This window comes from Pteropus medius, unplaced genomic scaffold, assembly GCF_902729225.1.
Source record: "Pteropus medius unplaced genomic scaffold, Ma_sr-lr_union100, whole genome shotgun sequence".
NCBI classification, from domain to species: Eukaryota; Metazoa; Chordata; class Mammalia; order Chiroptera; family Pteropodidae; genus Pteropus; species Pteropus medius.
In genome coordinates, this window is record NW_024344433.1 from 260,490 (window position 1) to 274,327 (window position 13,838).

At 37.9% G+C, this 13,838-nt stretch overlaps 1 protein-coding gene across 9 annotated transcripts in view; it reads left to right on the plus strand.

Annotated features, from left to right (window-relative positions):
* Positions 1 to 13,838, plus strand: part of TSGA10 (testis specific 10) — a 103,548-nt gene that overhangs the window by 19,505 nt on the left and 70,205 nt on the right. For 5 of the 9 annotated variants that reach the window (XM_039872477.1, XM_039872478.1, XM_039872472.1 and 2 more), the window contains exons 4-9: positions 1,022 to 1,087; positions 2,068 to 2,235; positions 2,629 to 2,784; positions 10,910 to 11,080; positions 11,171 to 11,248; positions 12,159 to 12,310. In XM_039872477.1, coding sequence (XP_039728411.1) covers positions 2,185 to 2,235; positions 2,629 to 2,784; positions 10,910 to 11,080; positions 11,171 to 11,248; positions 12,159 to 12,310 — 608 coding nt within the window. In that variant the 5' untranslated portion in view covers positions 1,022 to 1,087; positions 2,068 to 2,184. The remainder of the gene's footprint in view (positions 1 to 1,021; positions 1,088 to 2,067; positions 2,236 to 2,628; positions 2,785 to 10,909; positions 11,081 to 11,170; positions 11,249 to 12,158; positions 12,311 to 13,838) is intronic. The other 4 variants (XM_039872479.1, XM_039872480.1, XM_039872473.1 and 1 more) reach the window with 3 other exon arrangements.

Here is a 13,838-nt window from a genome sequence, read left to right on the forward strand (position 1 = left end):
AAAACTATATGTGACCTTATTCAAACTATACATAAGTAATGTCTCGTACCATAACTCCCCTTAATACTTCATTAACTAAAATAGGACTACCAGAGAAATCTTAGAAAAATACTTTGGTCTAAAGAAAACTGAGGTACGATAATTCCATGAAATTCAAATTTAACATATAGCAGGAGACATCTTAGTTTAAAATAATGAGGGGGAAGGTTTATGAATTGTGAAATCAGTTTATTAGACTGATATGCCAAATTTTAACCAAAAGATTTATAGCTTTGCATAAAAACAGTTACTGTCATCTAGGAACATACAATCTAGTCATATGCTAACTACATAACTATGGGTAGCTACACTGGAAGACTGGGTATGTTCTGTGTCATGAATCTGATACATAAAGTTTTTGTATTGAACTAAAACTTTGGGTTGAACTAAACTATTAAACAAGTTCAGAGGAATCAATTCTGACTGGTGATTTGGGACAGTTTTTTTATCCTAGTCATTTTATTTCTTCCCTATTATCATCTTCAGTAATAACATTTTTTCCAGTGAGGGGAGTAATTTGGTAAAATATAATGAATATTTTATACAAAACATTAGATAATTTAAAAGAACTGCTATATTTCATCAGAGGTTCTTTTACAATCAAAGGTAGGTAAACATAAAGGAGTAGATTATCTTTTCTTTTATAAAATATTCACTGCATGTTTTTATTTATTTATTTATTTAAATTTTAAAAAATTCTTTAAATTAGTTTCAAGTATGCAGTACATTGGTTAGACATCTATATAGTTCATAAAATGATCCCCCAAATAGCTTTCTCCCTCCTCTGGCCCTCCACCTAGCCATCATATTAATGCTAACTGTATTCCCTATGCCGTGCACATGTTTTTCTTTTTAAGTGACTTCCTTTTTTCTTTCTTTCTTTTTTTTTTTTTTTTTTTTTTTGTGGAAGCGCTCTTTCCAGTAAAATCAGTTTAAACATTTTAAATCTAAAAAACAGGTTTTTTTCTGGCTTGATTTTCAGATTGAACTCATTTGCCAGCAAAATAATATAATAGTATTGGAAGATACACTAAAAAGACTTAGATCTGTAAGTACATTTTAAATATTATGGAATGTTAAGGAATCATTTTTATTGTTAGTATAGGAAGACTATAAAAAATTGTACATAGGTTTTGGCTCTCATGCATTTTGTGAATAATAAAAAATATTTTCTAAAATTAGCACTCTGCTTGGCACAGGGGCACACCCATCTGTAAGTGATGCTGCTCTTGCTCCATTTTATCACTACTTTCTTTCCTAAAGGTGGAGAGAGCTTTCGGTTAGTTTTATTAATGTCCTTAGCTGTTACTTGATTTAAAATGACTAACTTAATTCTTTAAAATATAAGATGCATTTGCCTACACATTAATTTTTATTCCTATTAGTAATAAATATCCTTAAGTCAGATTTTGTTACTTAATTCCGAGTAATTTATTTTCTTTATCTAACAATGTGAAATGGTAACTGCTCTGTTTAGACATTTTAATATTATTTAAGATATTTGAAACATCTCTGAAAGTATATGTCATTTTCTCTCAATACTGTATTGGTAACATAAATGATGTTAAAGAAATGTTTCTAAATATATTAAAGCGAATGGGAATGTAATTACAAATATATACAAGTATGGAATATCAAGCATTTATTTAATTTATTCATGCATATAGTTTATGTTTTGAAGAATTATTGAACAAAACTTAGATGCTATACAAGTTTTTCTAAGCAAATTCCATTTCTAGGATTTGTAACTAGGTCTGTGGACATTTCTGGCCTCCTGAAAATTTTTTACCATTTTTTCAAAATTATTGAGTAAATTTATGGGCACTTTCAGTTAAATAAAAATATACTTCATTCAGAAATGCTGGAAAAGAAAGATATTTAACTGCTTTTTAAAAAGTATTAATGAATTATTTTTAAAATATCAAATTCACTATTTTTAAGGATCCCCGTTCATGTTCAACTTTCATGTAAAAAATAATGCTAGAGTTTAGCTTGAAATAATGGCCTAATTTTTTCCTCCTTGGCAAGATAATTTTAGAGACTGAAAAAGCACAAAATAAATCTCCTTCCAGACTTGATTCCTTTGTCAAGACTTTAGAAGCAGACAGAGATTACTATAAGAGTGAAGTTCAGAATTTGAGAAAGATGATCAGAAGTAGATCTAAAAGTCCAAGACGCCCATCTCCATCTGCCCGGGTAGGTTTTGGAAACTTAGAAGTATTTTGGAGTTTGTTGCTCAAACACTGATTTTTATTCTTTGATTTACCTAATCTGGAAATAATTCATATTGATTGACATGAATTGCTATCTCAAAGAGGTTGAGAGACAAAGGTCTCTTTGATGGACAGTGGACCTTCGAAATTGGTTCTTTATCTCCAGCTTTAGTAGTGGTTGGGAAGTAATCAGGCAAATGTGGAGCAATTTGGGATGAAGCTGTTTAAAAGAAGTGATTTTTTAGCTTTTTTTTTTTCATCATTTTCTTTCATTATATATTTATGTTTAAGTAGATTGTATACTGCCATCAGTAGCACTTTCTGTTAGTACCACATGTCAAAGAAGAATTTTGAATTTATTATATAATAATTTTAGGGTACAAACTGTGATGTAGAGCTTTTGAAGACAACAAGAGACCGTGAAGAACTTAAATGCATGCTGGAAAAATATGAGCGTCATTTGGCAGAAATTCAGGGTAATGTCAAAGTCCTTACATCTGAGAGAGACAAGACCTTTCTTCTTTATGAACAGGTAAACATTTATAAGTAAACAATATACAAATAATAACAGTTAATTCTAGAGATAGATAGTTCTTTATGCTTAAATCTGCAAATCAAATTAATTTAACATTTGGCAATTGCCTTTATTCTTAAGATATTCTTAATGAAATGTAATATATTTCCGATACAACAAGTGAATGTGTACACACACACATGTCATCCCCATACCCCAAAGAAGTCATATATATGTATAGGAATAGTTGGAATAAGAAATGGAGAAGATGTTAAAAGAGCAAATATGGTGAGTTCAAAGTAGATTTAGGTTTGAGGGTTAAAAAAATACTAATTTTGATGTTCTGTCAATCACTTTAGGAGCTGCCATATAATTTGTTTAATTTCAGAGAGTAAAATTTGTTTGTAGTTTATCTCTATTTTTTAGCTTAAAATTTTATAACCCTTAGTAATCCATTAGCTTCTTTATTCAACAAACATTAAACCCTATAAATCACCAACATAATTTTAAAATATCAAATTTTATTAAAATATCAAATATCAAAATTTTATTTACAGCAATTTTGTGCAGGGTTCTGGACTCGTCACTCTAAGAAAAAATGACAGGGCACAGACACTGCTTTCTATGTTTGCAGTCTAGTTGAGGAGATAAAATATATTGTCTTGTATTTTTTTTGGTACTTTAGCATAGTCTGTAAGATACTGTAAAAATAGAAAAAGTGGTATTTTTAGATATGGTGATCGAGGAAATCCTTGGTAGACTGGTGGAATTTGAGTCCTGAGGGGTGAGTGGGGTTTCTGTTATCTTGAAAGGAGGAACATTTCAAGCTAGAGAATGGTGTGAGGCAAAGGATAAAGGCAGGAAAAATCAGCAGGTAAATGGATCAGTTTAGACTGGAATCAAAGGTGTGTGTCACTGGGGAAAGGGGGATCTAAAGTTTGAGAGGTTGTTGGGAGGAGAGCAAGGGATTGCACTCCTGCCAGGCCCATAATCCGATAATCTGCTGCTTCTGTCACAGCTGTTCAACTCTGTTGTATTCCTGTGAAAGCAGCTGTAGACAACATATAAATGAATGAGTTGGCCATGTTACAATATAACTTCATTTATCCTTTACCAGGGGTTTATACTTTGCTTTATAAGCAATGGGTAGTCTATTTTATTTTAAGGCAGAAGAAATATGACAAAAGCCACATTTTTACAATTTTAACTTGGTAACAATTTTATATTATTCCTTATATAACCTTTTCATGTTATCTTCTTATATATAAGAATTTCTCCTTGAAGAGAATGGGAGGAGGGAGGAACCATGGACTTTTTTTTATCCCCTCTGAGAATTTTTATAGTTTATTTTAGCCGAACTGACGACAATGCCAGGGAGCAAGATCTTAAATGCTCTGCAGAAGACAGTTTTGCACCCCTTTAATGCACTTGAAATTAAGGAGGGAAGATTACATGGAGGTGAGGAAAGTGGGTTGGGGATTGGATTACAGGATAGTTAACAAGACATGTGCTCTCTTGAGGGTAGTTACACTTATTTCAAAGATGTGTTAACCTAGGTGCACAGAAACAAAGGACAGAGATTACTTAAGGCAAAAATAAACCTTTTACTAAAAAGTTGTATGCCTGGGGTGTGATTACCCACCATGACCTGCCCAGTGAGGAATTTATGATCAGATTACCCTGTGAGATGAGTTTCTATAGAACCCATTTTTTTGTCCACAGTTCCTTCTTTGGGTCATAAATTAATCCAAAGTATGGGTTGATGACCAACCTCACAGTGTGAGGACGGTTCATCCCTAGGAAGTCTCTAGGAAGACCTTATCTGTTGACCACTGGGGATGGGGCAATACTGTAACCACAGGATCTAAGTTGAGGCTGAATTTTCTGAAAATGAGAGGGAAAGTAAGTGGAAAGCAGTCAGGTTTTATGGCCTTCATTGTGAAAAAACTCTCTGGATCATTTCTGTTCTGTGAAGGATCATGATCTAAGTTTTGCTTTCTGTTTCATTTTTCTGTATCAAATATCTGCTATAACAGCTACATAAACCATGAAGAGTATTAACAGTTATCTTATACATGTTCAGTAATCATGAACAGTTGGACTATATAGAAAAACCCAAAGAACAAATATCACTATTATGATGATTAATTGCAGACAGAGCCATGGGCTCTTTAAAAGGCTGTTGTAGTGGTCTGTGCATGAGCCATGAAGGGACTAAGCTAGGGTGCTATCAGTGGAAATTATAGGGACAGATGCAAAGGACACTCTAAAGGAAGAATTGGCAAGACTTGATTAAGCAAAAAATGAGGGATGGATGGACATTACTGAAGTTCTGTTTTGAGTGGCTGAAGAATTGTGGTAGTCTGCTGGCTGGAAAATTACTGCTTAGCTATCGCCCATGGGAACATAGGCTATCGCCTATGGGAACATAACATTCCAACAATAAGCTTTCTGCTTCTGTACCCCCGCTTGCACAACTGACCTGTGGGTTGACAGGTAGTGAATAGGAGAAAAATAGACCTTTGTGTTTAAGACAGAATGAGGAATGGGATTTAGGGCTTAAAAATCCTGTACCTCTACATTTCGGGGCTACTTAATTTGGGGTCTGCGTACCCCTGGCAGACCCAGCTGGCTGAATAAAGAGTGTGTTTCCTATAACTCACTAATTTCTGGTGGTCCGTGTGTCTTTCGGGGGCTGGCGGCTACAACATTTGGAGGCCCCAGCGAGATCTCAGGGAGTGGCCCTGGGATCTAAGACTGGACCGGCCTCCGAAGCAGTTGCTGTCCCTGTTACGGATTCAAAGGGGTGGCCAACCTGAGACGTTCCAGGGCCCTTGAATGCTGTGACGGGTCAGTACAATCATCAAGGACACAACCTATAGGACATGCTCTTTGTTCCTGTTCCCGAGGGGAATCTGGAATCTCTGAGGCCTCAGTATCTGGATAAAAGGTACCTTCCTGTTTCTGTTGACCGGTTAGTGGGTGTCTGTGGCGAGACTGGACGCAGTCATATCTCCCGGACCATGGCCAGGCCGCGGGACGCCGTCTCCTGTGCCCTGTTGTCAGGTTCTGTTTATTATCTCTGGTCTTGTCTAGGTTGTAGGTGGTGGACTTCTCTGGGTCCACCTACACCCCAGTAATTGTTCTTGTTTGAGTGTTTGATTGTTTTTGTCAGAATGTCTGTTTTGTGTTTTCTGCGCAAGCGATGGGAGGAAGCCTGAGTTCACAGAAGACACCCTTGGGTTGTCTCCTGCGACATTTCAGAGAAGGGTTTGTAGAGGGAGCTGATTATGGCATAAAGTTTTCTCCAGGCAGACTAAAAACATTGTGTAAAGTTGAGTGGCTGTTTTTTGATGTAAACTAGTCTCCGAAGGGTTCTTTTGACAGGGGTTTAGTGAGGAATGTTTGGAAGATTGTCATGGGAGGCCTGGGACATCCCGATCAGTTTCCTTACATCAATCAATGGTTAAACCTTGTTCAGACACCCCCTCCATGGCTCTGCCAGTGTGCCCTTTCTCTAGGGGCGCGAGTCTTAGTTGTGGGCCCCCCAAAACAAGCAGCAACTGAATCTCCAAGACAGCCCAGTCTCTCAGTCCTCCAATCTCCACCAGAGGACAATGACCTTCCCCCACCCTATAATCCAGGACAACAGAGGCCAAATAGCACCGCCTCACCTCCTCAGACGCAGGCAGGTAACCCCTATGGGCCTCCTGCTCCTGCTCCGGGTGGGGCACCAACCAATACCACCACCCTGGCCATCCTCCCCTTGCGAGAAGCACCACCCCAGGGGCATCACACAGACAGGCCCTTTATGATTTACGTGCCTTTCTCGACTAGTGACCTGTACAACTGGAAGGCACAGAATCCGCCTTTCTCTGAGAAACCCCAGGCATTAATAGGACTCTTAGAAAGTGTCTTTCAGACTCACTGCCTCACCTGGGACGATTGCCAACAGCTTTTAATTACCCACTTCACTCAGGAAGAACACAGATGCATTCAGACTGAAACAAAAGATAGCTGCCAGAAGGAGGAGAGTTGCAGAAGCAGGGAAACAAATTGAGAAGGAATTTCCCTCCACCCGCCCAGACTGGGGACACAATTCTCAGGCAGGGAGAACGGCATTAGATCGGTACCACCAGATTCTAATTGGGGAAATTAGGATGGCTGCTCATCAGCCAACTAACCTTTCTAAGGTAACTGAAGTTATACAGGGACCTCAAGAATCCCCTGGAGCATTTCTTGAACAAGGCATACGGGGTATACACCCGCATTGATCCTGAGGCCCCTGAGAACCAGCAGGCAATTAATATAGCCTTTGCTACTCGGGCAGCCCCTGATATCTGGTGTAAATTGCAAAAATTAGAAGGTTTTGCAGGGATGAACCTGTCCCAACTTATTGAGATAGCCCAGAAGGTGTTCAACAACAGGGAGGCACCGGATGACCCCAAACGTATGGCTAAAATCCAAAGCTACTGTCATCAACCAGCCAATCTATTGCCAGACCCAGACCCCGAGACCCCCGTTCATGACTGCATAGATTTCACTGACGCTGTGTGTTCCTCGCGGCCAGACCTTAAAGACTCCCCTCTGCCTGAGGCCGGTGAAGTTCTGTTCACGGACGGGAGCAGCTTTATGAAGGAAGGAAGGAGGTATGCTGGGGCAGTGGTCGTAACTGTAACTGGCACCATCTGGTCACAAACTCTTCCCCATAGGACTTCTGCTCAAAAGGCAGAAGTCATTGCCCTCACTGAGGCACTAAGACGGGGAAAGGATAAGGCAGTCACAATACACACTGACAGCCGATACGCCTTTGCCACTGCACATGTACATGGAGCCATCTACAAGGAAAGAGGGCTTCTGACTTCAGCTGGGAAGGACATCAAGAACAAGGGGGAGATCTTAGCCTTACTCGAAGCCATATAGATGCCTAAGACTCTTGCTATTGTTCTTTGTAAAGGGCATCAAAAAGGGAATAGTCCTGAGCTGAGAGAAACCGACGAGCCAATGCAGAGACAAGAACAGTGGCCACAAGGCCAGTGGGGCCTCCACCACATCTACTGACTATTGTCCCTTACCCAGAACTGCCTCCGTGTCCAACCTATACAGCGGAAGAGAACATATATTTTCAAGATAAGGGAGTCACTAGGAACCAACAGGGGTGGTGGACAACCCCAGATGGAAAAATCGTACTCTCATGGCCCTTGGAAGGACTCTCTTCCACCAACTACACCAGACCACACACCTAGGGTGAATGAACTAAGATGCTCCAAGCTTTAGACCCCTACTTTCACTTGTTAAAAGAAAGAAGAACTGCAGAGGAGATTGCCTCACGATGCCCAGCTTGTGCCCAAGTTAATCCAAAGAAGGGGAAGATAGAAGAACCTAGGCATAGAGAAAGAGGAACTTATCTGGGGGACCACTGAGAAGTCAATTTCACTGAGTCTTTACAGGCCTTTCAAAGTGTACAGAAGGAGATTTGATCTGGGGTCCATGCTGCCCACTCAGCCCCAGGAGACAGACTTCCCCATCGGTTTCAGCCTGAGGACTCTGTGGATCTGGAAGTTCACTTCCAAGGGACTAGAACCCAAATAGAAAGGACCCTTCACTGTCTGTCTACCTGACGACGCCCACTGCAGTTAAAGTAGATGGCATCCCATCATGGATTCATCACTCCCACGTGAAGGCAGCACGCGAGTGGACAGCTCAGGAAGACAGGCCCTTAAGACTAAGACTCAAGCATACATAAGTATAACCCTTTGTTTCTTCCTTTTTATTTCTTTAGCCCAGGCATTCGACCAGCCACAACCAAAATCAGAAGGAGCATTAATAACTTTGCGAACGACAATACACAAGGTCTTAAATAAGACCACCCAGACATAGGACAAGATTGCTGGTTGTGCCTAAACCCAAAAACCCCTTTACTACGTCGGGGTAGAAACTCCCTTAAAATTAACTGAGCTCAGCAGACTAGAACTTCAAGTCGATTCACTAGCAGAAGTAGTCCTCCAAAATAGAAGAGGTTTAGATTTATTATTCTTAGAACAAGATAGATTATGTATGGCTCTAGGTGAAACCTGTTGCTTCTATGCTAATCACTCTGGAGTAATTAGAGAGAGCTTACGACTAGTAGAGAGAAATTTAGATGCCAGGGAAAAACAAAGACTAGAATCAGATAACTGGTTTCATAGGATGTTCAATTGGTCACCATGGCTAACAACCCTTCTATCTGCTATAGCTGGACCTTTAATCCTCCTCCTCTTCTTGTTAACTTTTGGCCCATGTTTCCTTGATTTCTTGTTTGCATATATAAAGAAGAGAATTAATTCTATTAAACTTTTAGTATTACAAGATAGAGGCTATGAGCAAATTCCACATGAAGAATCAAGGATTTGATTTTCTGCTAAGGCCAGTGGGGAATGTGCTGGCTTGAAAAGTACTGCTTGGCTATCGCCCATGGGAACATAGGCTATCACCCATGGGAACATAACATTCCAAAAATAAGCTTTCTGCTTCTGTACCCCCGCTTGCACAACTGACCTGTGGGTTGACAGGTAGTGAATAGGAGAAAAATAGACCTTTGTGTTTAAGACAGAATGAGGAATGGGATTTAGGGCTTAAAAATCCTGTACCTCTACATTTCGGGGCTACTTAATTTGGGGTCTGCGTACCCCTGGCAGACCCAGCTGGCTGAATAAAGAGTGTGTTTCCTATAACTCACTGATTTCTGGTGGTCCTGTGCCTTTCGGGGGCTGGCAGCTACAACAGTAGTAGAAGAAGAAATAAGAGAGTCACACAATTTGAGAGAAAAGACTTTGGTTTCAGACAGATGGAGGAAGACGATAGCACATCCAGGTTGTGATTGCCCTTAGGCAGTAAGCATTGTGGGACTGGGGTGGGGAGAAAGGCAAGAGCTGATTGTATAGTTTTAGAAGTCATCTCCTTAGAGTGAGTTTTGAGCCTTCAGAGTAGATGAGGTCTCTGAAAGAGAGAGAAAGCTATAAAAAGAGACTCTTGGGATGTTTTCTTCCTTTGGGAGAGATTAGGAAGATAGGAAATTAAGGCAGAACAATGTTATAAGCCCAAGGAAGAAAGGAATAAGAAGGAAGATGTTGAAAACAATGTCAAATGTTGCCAAAATATCAAGAACAGGAAATGAAAAAAGGCCATTGGATTTGGTGAGGTAGTTGAAATTCTGCTGAGGGTGGATGTGGAGCCAGGTTACACTATGGTAAGAAAGTGGGTGGTAAGGAACAGGTCATGCGTACAGACCACAACACTTAAAAAAAAGGGAAAAAGAGACATGGGATGGTAAATGGGCTGCAGGATTAAGTGACAGTTTTTCAATTTATGGGAGCCCTGTCCATGGTTGAAGGCAGGGTTGAGAAAGAGCCAGTGGAGAGGCTTTTATTCAAAGTAAGAGAAAATGATTATAATTGAGTCAGGGATAACTTAGATGACCTCGATAACTTATATACAGGAGTTGAGGTTCAGGATTCCAATAAAGGCTTAACTGTGGAATTTAGGAAGTTAATATAGCTTCCTCAGATTTGGAGGCTAGCTGAATAAATAGTGATCAAAATCAAGATGAAGGAAGATGAAAGACTTAAGCCACAAAGTAAAATATGCAGTCATCTGCAGGTGTAGAACAGATTTGAATAGGTGTTTAGATAGTATGTTGAGTTGTCAGTAAGGATTGGTGAGCCTTTCCGTCAGGGTAAAAGTAGCTAGGACATGATTGTGGCCTATACATTTATGTAGCAAAGACTGGAACACTGATGATATTTATTAAGTCAGTATTCTACTTGAATTGTGCTGAATTTAAATTTATATCACAAAGTGAATGGTCCATACTATATATATTTCTTAGTAAAATATTCTCTCTCATCAACTGCCTTCAAAATAGTTTCAGAAATTTTGGCAAAGATATTGTAAATCAAACTTTTATTTGTGTACATTCACTTGCATTTTAGGGGCATCATTTGCATTTATTTGTATAAACTCATTAAAAATTATACCATTATCTTGCTGCATACATGTTAATATAGGCTTGAATTTTAACTGGTTAGATATAAGACATAACTCTATATTTATGTCTGTTACAAAGCTTATTAAGTACCAGTCTATCTATGTATTTAAATAATAGGCGCAGGAAGAAATTGCCCGACTTCGACGAGAAATGATGAAAAGCTGTAAGTCTCCTAAGTCAACAACAGCACATGCCATCCTCCGGCGGGTGGAGACTGAAAGAGATGTGGCCTTCACTGATTTACGAAGGATGACCACAGAACGAGATAGTCTGAGGGAAAGACTAAAGGTTTGTAATAGCTGTTTTTATGTGAACATATGTTAAACACAATGCAGTGACATTGAAAACACTTTGTTTTGTTTTTGTTTTTTTAACCAGATTGCCCAAGAGACAGCATTTAATGAGAAGGCTCACTTGGAACAAAGGATAGAGGAGCTGGAATGTACAGTTCATAATGTAAAGAAAAATCACTTTTATGCTTTTGTCCATAAACTGTCAGTAGCTTCCCCCTTTCCCCTTTTCTGTGTTCAGAGAACTTCTTTTGCTTTTCTAAGATAGTGTTTGTAATCCTAAAATATTTAAGATGGAATGTATGGAGTAAATTGTCATTTTTTTCATTGTTTATTTCCTTCTAAAACATGTGAGTGAAGTCTTTTATGTTCAGTTGAGAAGTGTGGTTTTTTTTAAAAAAAAAAAGACATTAGAGATAATTCTCAGGGATTTTAGCAACTTTCTCATCTCCCTGTTTCATCGAAGATAACATTGCCAGATACAGTTAAACTGCCTTATTCTACCTAAAGAGTAAGTAGAGAAGAGAAAATTTTGATTAAATGAAAATTAATGAGAAAAAGATATTTAAAATGAAGTTAAAGTGTGAAGCATCATATTTTTACAAAACAAGGATTTGAGATGCTATGAACATATGTTTGAGATGTTATGATTATGTAAACAGAATTAAGAGAACTTTCTATTCCAAATTTAATTTATATCTTAAATATATATTTATAAACTCATCTGTATTATGTTGTTAAAATGGGTAAAAACAGTAGATAGGAGAAAAACAATTTTTTCATACTCTCACTGTATATGTATAATTTATTACTGTTGAACAACAGATAATTTCTTTGCAAATAATAATGTGTACTGTAACCAAATTGGACCAGATTGAAAATGTAGGTGGACATTACTGTTCATATACCTGCCCCACCACACCTTGTCCGTCCCGCTTCTCAGTGTTCAGGTCTGATCTGATTCTCTTAGCATGTAAATCTTGTCACTTGCCAGTGTGTACAAGTGGGTGTCACTTTAGGACGATCACTAAGGCTTTTTCAGTGACATTAGTAACCTTGTCATTCTACTTGTATAGCTTGATGATGAACGTTTGGAGCAAATGTCAAATATGACTTTGATGAAGGAAACCATAACCACTGTGGAAAAAGAAATGAAATCACTAGCAAGAAAGGCAATGGATACGGAAAGTGAACTTGGCAGACAAAAAGCAGAGAATAATTCTTTGAGGTAAATTAAATTGCCTTTGAACAACTAATAGTTTATTACAAATAGCTCTGCTTTTTGTAGTGTATTTTATAATGATAGTTAAATTATTTGTTGACTTTAATTTCTGAGAGGATTATTATGGAGCAGTTGTGGAAACCTCAGTACATATTAAGTGATTTTCCCAAGATTGATCACAGACTGGAAATGCCACACTTAACCAGGAATCAAATGTTTAGTCATCTTAACCTTACATGTGCAGAATGCCTCAATGTTTAACTGAAATTGCTTTTACAAAGCCTTTCCCAGAACAGAGCCTATTTGACTTTGGTGTTTGATCGTTAACTTACCTTTATAACTTAAATTATGTTCTGGCATTTGAACAGTGTAAGAAAGCACAAAGTACAGGTTGACAGTAACTTAGAAAAAAGGGTGGCTTAGAATATAATAAAAAGTCATAGCAGAGAAATGGGAGAGAAACATATAATGGGACTCCTGTTAATTGAATGTCAGGTACTATGTGTGTCCTTACATACTAGTACGGTAGCAGAAGAAATTTCAATAAAGCAGCCAACAGGCAGTAAATATAGGGGAATAAGTTTCTGAAGACATCCAGGCTAATGATTTTACTTTTAGTATCTGTTGATGTGAGAAATAGAGGTTCTAAGATTCAGTAAGGTTGAATTTCAGTGACTCTACAAATATTTGAAAAATAATAATTCATATGAGTGTGAAATATATTAAGTCTACAAATAATACTTGGTTCACATGTTAGTTCCCCTCTTTGGCTTTCAAGGGTCTGTGGTGCATACATTGGAATCATTTGTCAGGACAGATAATCACTCAAATTCTTTCCCTTCATGTACCTTTAAATTTCCTGCTTAAAAAGATATTGCAAGCTCGTGTAAAATAAAAATAATAACAACAACAAAGAAAACCTTTGAAAATAGAGAAAAGTATAAAGAAAATTAAATCACCTATGATTCCATAACTTAGGGAAAGTGATTATTAATGTAGATCTATTTCTAACCAGAAACATTTTTATCTGTGTGTATATAAGCTTTCTATGTAATTGACATCATCCTATATTAAGTTATATATTTGGCCAGTTTCTCTTAATTGTATACCATAAGCATTTTCCCATGTCATTAGATGTTCTTTGAAAGCATTTGAGTTTATTAAAATATTCTAACAGATAGATGTATAATAATTTGGAGGTTTTTTGTATATATTTGTTTTAACAGTATTATTAAAGTACAGTTGACATACATGCAGTAAACTGCACATAGTTTAAAGTGTTCACTTTGGTAAGTTTTGACATTAGTGTGTACCTGTAAAACCATCACCACAATCAGGATGGTGGTCCTATCCATCACTCCCAAAGCTTCCTCATGCCCCCTCTCTGTAACCTCCCCATACCCTGCCAGTCCCCAGGCAACCACTGACTTGCTTTCTGTCATAGAGATTTGTTTGAATTTTCTAAAATGTTATATAAGTGAAATCATATAGTATATATTCTTTCGTGTGGCTGTTTTCATTTACCATAGTTATT